The 10,506-nt window shown below is 40.8% G+C and overlaps 1 protein-coding gene across 1 annotated transcript in view; it reads right to left on the bottom strand.

Annotated features, from left to right (window-relative positions):
- The window catches only part of LOC311134202 (semaphorin-3F-like), an 87,757-nt gene extending 77,809 nt beyond the window's left edge, over window positions 1-9,948 (bottom strand). The window contains exons 1-2 of the mRNA XM_084167812.1: window positions 9,577-9,948; window positions 4,901-5,056 (exon numbers count right to left, since the gene is read on the bottom strand). Of these exons, the coding sequence (XP_084023938.1) occupies window positions 4,901-5,018 (118 nt within the window). The 5' untranslated portion in view covers window positions 5,019-5,056; window positions 9,577-9,948. The remainder of the gene's footprint in view (window positions 1-4,900; window positions 5,057-9,576) is intronic.
- Between the last annotated feature and the right edge of the window lie 558 nt (window positions 9,949-10,506).

Below are 10,506 nucleotides of genomic sequence, written 5' to 3'. Positions count from 1 at the left end.
ATACGCCTACAGGAGGGAGCTGTTGAGGATAGATGGCTTATTGGTGAGTGTTGCCTACTCATTTGAAGTATATTTGCCATTGCTAAAGCAACTTGAGTTGTTCTAATGGTCCTCTCTTTGTAGCTATGTTTTTATTTTTACTGGTCAAGCCACAACTGAGCGAGACAAATAAAACCTTCTGGTTGTACTCAATCTCTGATACTAGCACCTCTATTTCAGTCTCAGAAAAGTTTTTTACTTCACTTTTTTTAGTTGCGCCATTGTATTTCATGGTACGGTGTATAGGCTTTAAAGGGATGATTTTGACCATATATGGTTAATTAGGGGCGTTTCGAAATGCAAATAGCCAAGGTCGTGCACGAGCACTGAGGCTGAGAACAATTGGTATTTATCAATGGTTATCTCCTACCAGTGTGCTTATGACACTCTTAGGATTGTTTGATAAATCACACTTTATCTATGTGTACGACCATTCTAAATTCATTTCGTAAGTAGGATTTTAGAATAGTTTCTACGCAATATTGATACAGTGCATTCGGAAAGTATTCAGACCCCTTCCCTTTTTCCACATTTTGTTGAGGCCCCAGGTGTTTTAATCAGCATATGCTTACTTCGATTATAACCTCACGCCGATTAAGGTAAGCAGAGTAAGGTGTTTACATGACTAATGCCATACTAGGCCTACTGCCATAATCAGTTTAATATCGAATTATTAGTGTGCATGTAAACAAACATACTCAGTGATAACAGGAGTTCAGGATGAGCCAACTCTGTCCTCTAATGTATTCCTAACCTAAGTGAACACTGGGGCTATTGTCTGTACGCTGTATCAATGTTGTAATGGTTTGAACATTGACTAGTGGAGACAGTGAGAGGGCACCACTGTGGGATTAGCTGAAAGATGAACTGACACTCAGATTTATAAAAATAATAACAACTATTGCTAAACAGCATGTACAGTATTAACAGTATTAAGATGATTTTTACACATGATTATTAAATCCTCCTCTGTTGTTGTTCAGGTTCTGAGGCGTTAACCCAGAAAAACATTGTCAAATAACACTTTAGATTACAGATACATTACTACTGTACTTCAAGGGCACTGACATTCCTGAGTGCAGGGTCTTTAGCCCTGAAGGGGAGTTTTTAACCCCTGCAGCACCCGAAATAGATAGAAAGACGGAGCCTGAGAGTAAAAATAGAAGTCTGCTGCTACCCCCGGCCTGGACGGAGAGGATGCAGATGAGAACTGTGAATGAAAGACGGGGGCAGTCATTCAGTGTAGCTTCCTCCTGCTCTGAGAAACCTACCGCTGGCATTCTCGATCCCAACCACGGTGGTAACAGTGACCCCTTCCCGTGGATTTAGTCCTGTATGCCAATGGGGGAGTAATTCCATGTGATGTCACGGCATTCCCACCATGGTCCATAATTCCAGGGACTACAGCCGTTTCAAATGTCATTAACCCAGCCAGGGAAAAGATGAAAGAGAGAGTAAAGGTGCATGCATAACTTCTCGCTAGCAGTTAATGGTAAGCTAGAAACAGCAAACACAACCAATTCTATGTGAACATACACACCAGTGCACTCCATGGTCTTATCAGCACGTTTCTAGTGATGGTGGTTGCATGGGAGGGCTATGTCACCTTCACTGTCATGTTATTTACAACTGTGCTGACTCTTCACCCTGTGCTTTTTACAATAACATTTAACAAAAGCTGACGTTCCATAAGAGTACAATCATTATTTAGTCAGTTATAGTAAGCTACGTATTTACCAGCACAGCTGTAGCCAGGGTTCACGTGTGGATTAAGACCTCAAAAGGCAGAGCTATAAGCATGGATTTAGACCCGTAATGCATGAGCAGAAATATGTCAGAGGGGAAATATGGGCCAACATAGGAAGGATACATTTATCTGTGATGCAGGGGAATTCTATACCAAAACATAATGGAGAAACTTCCCTGGAGCAATGCCTAGCAGTGCATTTGTTCATCCAAATGATTTGTCATTCTCCATGGGTATTGTCAAACTGTGATACGGAACGAGTAATCTGTAAAAGTACACAGATGAATCTGTTGTAATCTGTAAATGGATTTACAAGGGGCCTTGCATGTAAACAATCACTTGGTAGTTGTCACGTTGGAGGCCTGTTTTCTCTCACACAGTCCTTTTGCATGGCAATAAACCCAATCTGGAATAATGCCTTTACACTCTATTTATTACATAAATATAGAACTGTGTTGGTCATCGAGTTCAAACGCTCTGTAGAAAGGAATATTATTTCTCGGCTCAGGCACACATAAAAAGTTACAGCAGATTTCACTCACTGTGAATTCCCGCTGGCTCGGAACTTAACTTTGATCTTTAAAATACTGTCATTGGGGAAAGGCTCAAACTAATTCACTGTTTTTTTCCGTTTTTTTCCAGGTAGTATCTGACTTATGTGGGAAGAGGAGAGGAGACATTCCCCTCTTGGGGATTTCTGGCGACAGCAGTCTTGTCTGAGCTACCCCAATGGAGTGCAATTGATTATCAATGGCGACTCACTTCTCATTATGCCTAAATTAGGTTGGCAATTTAAACAAGCTGTGAGGTATTGATTACACAGATTCCTATAAGCTCTCCTAACTGAAGCAGACTTCACAGCTCTGGCTATCAAAGTCCTTCACCCTGGCTGTGATCCTGCAGGGCAGGAGACAGTGATAAGCCTGACCGAAGTCTACTCTTCCAAGGCTCTTATCTCATGCTTTCGCTAGCTACAGAGGAGTATCCTTTTGATGGCTACACTTCCTCACTATTGTGGTTCATATCAACAGTTACATCATTTAGCTTCAAAACATACTGTATGTGCAGTACATAAGCATTTCTAACTTTCAAGCATTAGAGTGAATATCTTGAGACATACTAACACATCTGCATTTAATGGACACTCAGTCAGTAGACCAGACTGTGCATCATAGATGGCGTTCCCCGGGGAAACATTTAACTGAAGCACACAAAATACAAGGGGAAGGGAAAAAAACAATTAAGAGGTTCTTGATTTACTCTGCACATGTGTACGACCTGTTTTAATGGGGAAGTGAGGGCCTCTTGAGTAAGAGGTCACGGTCCTTAAACCTTCTTGGGAGAAACAGAGTTAATCCGTATTTGGCAGGCAACCAACCTCGCAATATTGAGAGACCGGACCGTCAGGTAACCAAGAGAGGGACGTAAGTTTAAAGTTTTTTTATTTGAGATATGTTTAATATGATGAAGTACCTTTATACGGCACCTTCATAATGAGCATATTATAGCAAAAAATATATCAATATCAACTTCATGCTGTGTCAAAGCCCATAGCCAAAACATCTAAGGGTGCTATAAAGAGAAAATCTAAAACTTTTTGCCAATAATCTAGTAACCTACATCGCTGGCCAATAGTAAATGTATTCTTGCAACTGAAGTGAAGAATTAAAACACTATGATACATAGGTTAGGTTTACAAGAGACTAGAAAAACAATTAAGTGCATTTCACAATATTTAAGGGCAAGAAAAGCAGAGTCAGTAGACTGAAATGCATCTTGACTGGGGAGCAAAACAAACAGGTAAGCAAGAGAGCCAGGTTCTCCTCTGTCTCTTCTCGTCAGGTAAACAATACCGCTATAGTAAGCTGTTTTTTTACAGAAATTAAAGAATCTTTTAGAGTCTTGCAGGTGAATAAAGAGCGGGCCACAATTTCAATGACACACTAAAAAGTAATCCATTCTAAGAAAGGCATTCAATCGAAAACAAAAAACAAAAAGACCAACCTACAGTTGAGTAAAAGCAATATATTTGAAGATATTAAACTAGAGAACTGGGTAAATAATATTTGTGATAAAAGATGAAAGAATTGCTGAGCTCTGGATACGTGCTCAGTGATTTGTTAAATCCGACATGATTAAAGAGGGAAAGAACCTTTAATAGTGAACTGTGCCAGTCCAGTTAATTAAGTAAACTGGTGCTGTGGAGAGAGCCCTGGGAAATGGAAGGCAAAGCAAACAGGGGCACTGCTCAGTCCCTTAGCTTTAATCGCAGGCTAGATCTGAGAGTGGGACAGACCTTAGGGACAGACAGCGCTCTGCTTGGCTGAACAAGGCAATTTGCTCTCAGTAATACCCGCTCCCTGCAACACCCCCAAGCCCTACCCCACCTCATCTACATGACCACCGAAGTGCATGAACAAAGCCCTGAGATGTGTTGTTCGGTAGAGGGACCCCCAATCTGATAATGACCATGATAGCGTTATTATTACATGCTAATATGCTGCAGGCGCAGTCTTTTTAATGCACTTTCACCTTTTAGATTGTTCCTTCTCCATTACAAATACATCAGATAATCTAATCATGTGAGGCTGTTGATTCAAGGACACCTTATAACTAGCATTCTGTACCAGATGCAAAAGGCTTCTCAAAAATACACTGTTGTCTTTGTTAACCTCAATTTGGACCTTTTTCTGTTTATGTTTTTAATTATTCGTACAATACAGTCAAGTGGAAGCAGCTGCTGAGAATTACCATGCCAGGATGTTTAAGAGGGGAAGCAAATTAGCATCGTATGATTTGTTACTGGTCACTGGGACGGGTCTGCGGTGTAACCTGAGAGTCGGAGTTCTTCCTATGGAAACTAGAGCACTTATCAAAGCCAGAATCATCCCATTTATCTGATCATCTAATCAACAGTCACACAAAGAGTGCACACACACATTGCAGAGCAGTAGAAAACAGCAAATGAAGCGATTATTTTAAAGACGATACACAGACTATTAGAGGAGAGCACTATATGAATTCAAGACACCACATAGAAACCACTAACACAAAACACTAAACAGATAGGGATGTGGTTGGGGAAGAAATAGACCAGAGATGTTTGCCTCTTACCTTTGAAGGAGATGAAGACGCGGGGTGCAGCATGAGGGTCGATGATGTTGTGATTGCACAGAGCCCCAACAACCAGGGCCAGGAGCATGTGGACCGTCCACAGACCGTCCAACAGCATGGTGAACCAACCTCCAGGAATAGAACGTTTGCAGAACACTGGAGGAAAGAAGAGGTCAACAATTAAAGATTTCAAAACTTCAGCTGTCAAAAGCTTTACACATTATAACGCAGCATCCTTGAGTGTAGATGTCAAAACAGTGGTCTTCATCACTGATGTTAAGGGATTACACTCACTCCATTGGGACCTAAACCTAAAATCATATTTGACCTTTATGTACACTACCTGTCAAAAGTTTTAGAACACCTACTCATTAAAGCGTTTTTCTTTATTTTTACGATTTTCTACATTTTCAAATAATAGAGAAGAAATCAAAACTATGAAATAACACATATGGAATCATGTAGTAACCAAAAAAGTGTTAAACAAATCGAAATATATTTTATATTTGAGATTCTTCAAATAGTCACTTGTTGGCCGCTTTTCCTTCACCATCTCAATTTGGTTGTGGTTGGGGGATTGTGGAGGCCAGGTCATCTGATGCAGCACTCCATCACTCTCCTTCTTGGTAAAATAGCCCTTACACATCCTGGAGGTGTGTTGGGTCATTGTCCTGTTGAAAAACAAATGATAGTCCCACTAAACCCAAACCAGATGGGATGGCATATCGCTGCAGAATGCTGTGGTAGCCATGCTGGTTAAGTGTGCCTTGAATTCTAAATAGATCACAGACAGTGTCACCAGCAAAGCACTCCCACACCATAACACCTCCTCCACCATTATTTACGGTGGGAAATACAAATGCGGAGATCATCCGTTCACCCACACCGCGTCTCACAAAGACACGGCGGTTAGAACCAAAAATCTCCAATTTGGACTCCAGACCAAAGGACAAATTTCCACTGGTCTAATGTCCTTCTCGGGTTTCTTGGCCCTAGCAAGTCTCTTCTTCTTATTGCTGTCCTTTAGTAGTGGTTTCTTTGCAGCATTTCGACCATGAAGGCCTGATTCACACAGTCTCCTCTGAACAGTTGATGTTGAGATGTGTCTGTTACTTGATCACTGTGAAGCATTTATTTGGGCTGCAATTTCTGCGAATGTTAACTCTAATGAACTTATCCAGCAGAGGTAACTCTGGGTCTTCCATTCCTGTGGTGGCCCTCATGAGAGCCAGTTTCATCATATAGCGCTTGATGGTTTTTGCGACTGTACTTGAAGAAACTTTCAAAGTTCTTGAAATGTTCCGTATTGACTGACCTTCATGTCTTAAAGTAATCATGGACTGTTGTTTCTCTTCGCTTATTTGAGCTGTTCTTGCCATAATATGTGCTTGGTCTTTTACCAAATAGGGCTATCATCTGTATACCCCCCTACCTTGTCACAACACAACTGATTGGCTAAAACGCATTAAGAAGGAAATAAATTCCACAAATTAACTTTTAAGAAGGCACACCTGTTAATTGAAATGCATTCCAGGTGACTACCTCATGAAGCTAGTTGAGGGAATGCCAAGAGTGTGCAAAGCTGTCATCAAGGCAAATATTGGCTATTTGAAGAATCTCAAATATAAAATATATTTTGATTTGTTTAACACTTTTTTGGTTACTACATGATTCCGTATGTGTTATTTCATAATTTTGATGTCTTCACTATTATTCTTCAATGTAGAAAATAGTAAAAATAAAGAAAAACCCTTGAATGAGTAGGTGTTCTAAAACTTTTGACCGGTAGTGTATGTGTGAGAAAATGATGGGAACATCAAGCTGGTCTCCTCCATTGTTCCCTGCCTCTTGTGCAAGAATATGCTGTTGTCTTCTAGTCCCACCAAACACATTCCTCTTTCATGACCATCAACCCTGTGCACTACTCTGTAATTATGTACTGTAGTCACCTAATGTACGGTTCTACCTTATCTTCTTACATTTTACATTTTAGTCATTTAGCAGACGCTCTTATCCAGAGCGACTTACAGTTAGTGAGTGCATACATTATTTTAATTTTTTTCATACTGGCCCCCCGTGGGAATTTAACCCACAACCCTGGCGTTGCAAACGCCATGCTCTATCAACTGAGCTACATCCCTGCCGGCCATTCCCTCCCCTACCCTGGACAACGCTGGGCCAATTGTGCGCCGCCCCATGGGTCTCCCGGTCGCGGCTGACTACGACAGAGCCTGGATTCGAACCAGGATCTCTAGTGGCACAGCTAGCACTGCGATGCAGTGCCTTAGACCACTGCGCCACAATATACCTTGTTTTCACACAATTCAGTGTGAAAAATTATTGTCACTGATGTAATCTCACCTCTACAAAGGAGAATACGGTACTGAAGATAACTAAATCACCCAGTCTTGCCAGAACCACTGGGACTGTTGATTGAAACTGTATGAACATTGTAATCAAATGTTGTAATGGAGCCAGCCACACTAAACAGGAATGTACAATAAACTCAAGTTATAAAGGGTAAGCAGAATACGGCATGCTTCTTTATGGGGATACAGTGTTGCCTAGAAACTTGATTTAAAACATCTACAAATTGGTCTTATTTCATGGCTTTAACAGTGTAGGACAGATGCCACTGTAATTATGTGCACCATAATAAAGCATGGATCCACGGATATTGAGGATTGGATAAAAGGCGCATGCCATTGAATGTGTCCAGCCCCTGCCCTTATGGACACAGCCAACCTTCATATTCTCCTAATTCCCACAGTCAAGGAGCTTTTGGGCTATTACTTCAGCTGTAACAGTGAGCTTCTATGTCCCGTAGCCCAGGGTGCTATGGCTCAACTCTTCAATTTCAAGAAGCATCACATACAAATTGGATTTAACACGTATCACTTTTACATTGATGGCCATCTAAGCACTCTGCATGTGATTGCCAGAGAGCGTTGTTTAAAGGGCACTTCCACCACAAACACAAACTCAACATGCAGACTGGTGGAGAGCTTGAGCCAGAGCCTACAGTCCAAAAGAGATCCTCGAACCAAAGGTGTTGGTTAGGGTGGATTTATGATTATAACCATCAGCTCAAACCTCAGCTATTTGTGGGCAATTTGTTAACTGGCCAGCTGTTTATTCTGAGTCATTCATTCACAAAATCAAATTAAATTAAACAACAGACTATTTAAAAATTAAATTTCAACACACACACACACACACACCACATAGACAGACACAAACACACACGCAGGCGCGCACACACACACACACAGGGATGATTTTCCATTTGATTAAATTATCTAAACAGGTCAATCCAATTCATCTTTACATTCTTGAAGAAAGAGCAAGAAGTGTAATTGAAGTGTAATAGCGCGGGCCACTGTAAAACATAGTTGGCGCTAAATACAGGAATCAAGGTCAGTAGCCTTGACATGGTTCTCATCAAAGGACCAAGCATGTATGATAAACATGACACCTACTTTAAGGCAACTCATCCCCCACCCCATCGGTTTTTTGGCATTTTGGACGGTTCCTCGTTGATTAATTTTATCAAGACCATTCCTATAAAAGGTGAGTGTCGAGTAATTGTCTGTTCGCAGTTCATGTGCTTTGGACAGCCAAACTTTACTTATTGCTATTTTGTGAGTCAAGCGTCAAGACAATGTTGAGCATGATTTACGAGGCGCAGGGCGGTAAAGACCACTATTAAAACGCGCTTTTAGCCACTCACGCTCCCGGCTTGGTCCAGCCGCGCTTGTAAATTCAGCGGGCTATTGGCGATCATATTCCAAGAGTAACCTAGATAGCCTACATTTGTGCATGTTCCCAATTATTTGGAAAAGCACTATTTTTTCCTTTCAGGCGTGGGTAGGCTAAATATTGCATTGGTTTTCTTAAAGACATTTGTGCGCTTTGTGCGCTTTTACCAGCAGCAAAATAAACTTTGTTGATGACTAAATCCACCCCGTCCGTATTTTTATTCTAAAAAGAAAACACCTAGGCTATTGCAAAACCAATGTTTTATTGGTTTTATTCACATCCTACACACTTCAGCTGTCAAATTTCAGTGCGAACAAAGCAGAAGGCTATGAATAAGTAGGCTGGCAATTTAATTAGATCATATCAACACATATTTCCCTAATTTCAAATCAGTACGATCGGTGTTGGGCTGTGAGAGATGAAGCTATACATTTTTCTGATAGTAAAGCTATAAACAATCTGAAATTGGTAGGAGTCCATGCGTAACTTGCAAGAGTGCATATAATAAATACAAAATACTAATTTAAAGCACATTATAACTCACTGCCATGACATATAATATGGAGTTCGATGTTGATAACAAACTCTAAGTGTCCAGATATTGCTGTCACACTTTCAAATGCAAAAGTTCATTATTATAATTTTAATAGCCTCATTATGATGGTTTTCATAAGGCTAAGTAAGCATAATCAAATTAACATGTTTAACGGTTATAATGCCAGTACAGAAATTATTAAAACCATTTTGTTACAGTTCTTTTGGGGCAACCAAATTTCCCATGTAACACACCAGTAAATTAAACAGCTTAGGTCTACCCCTCATGGTAATACAAAGTAAATGAAAAATGCCAGTGCTGTGCGTGTCAATTGCAGGCTGTTTGAATGCAAAGCATTAACGTTATAAATAATTAGTCATACCTTATTGTCACTTTACTCTCCACAAATAACTTTGAGTCCAAGTCCAACCTTACAAGTCATCGAAGAAACCAACAGAATTCCACGGAATCGTTCGCCTCAAGTCTCCAAGTTTAAAATGTATAAGATCCGGGGTGCGGTGGCCCCTTTGCAGGAGTACTTATAGAGATACACCTGAGCCCGGTGTGTTTACCGCTTCCCCGTCCAATGCTTATGAGGCGCAGCTGAAAATAACGTCTCTCCAAATAATTATCGCGTAAGTTTAATGACGAGAAGTTGTGACAAGTCCAATGTGACAGCTCCTTGAAAATTGAAAATGTAAAGAATTCCTCGTCTGAAACTCGTCTAAACATGAAAGTGTATTTGCTCCTGACTGCTGGGGAAACGCGCTGGCAGGTGGATGCAATGCCCACATTTGCGTTAAACACACCCACTGGGCGGAAAGTGCCTTAGCTGCCACCGCCCATTCCTCCAGCCGCTAGATGAGCAGGCTGAGAGAAAATACCGGAGTATTGTGTTGATTAACTGGACAACAGTGGCTTTCAAACCAGATTGCTTCCACAATTATGAAAAACACATACATTTAAGGCTTTTTGCTTTGATAATTTGTTGCCAATGTTTATGAACTTCAACCTATGTTATAAACTCTTATCCTACATAGGCAGCTAGCCATCTATTGTAATTACAGTGAACATTTACAATTTAGTCATTTAGCAGACACTCTTATCCAGAGCGACTTACAGGAGCAATTAGGGTTAAGTGCCTTGCTCAAGGGCACATCATCTAGCCGGCTCGGGGATTCTAACCAGCGGCCCAACGCACTTACCTGCCCACAGGGCTTACTGCCTTAGTCTGTATGATAATGATATGAGAAGAAAATATCAGAGATGAATCCAGAATTAAGAAGAATAAATCACTTACGTATGATGGAAC

The sequence above is a fragment of the Coregonus lavaretus genome (genome assembly GCF_964263955.1).
Source record: "Coregonus lavaretus genome assembly, chromosome: 8".
NCBI classification, from domain to species: domain Eukaryota; kingdom Metazoa; phylum Chordata; class Actinopteri; order Salmoniformes; family Salmonidae; genus Coregonus; species Coregonus lavaretus.
The sequence above is the reverse complement of the archived record's forward strand: the minus strand, read 5'-3'. Positions and strand labels throughout refer to the sequence as shown.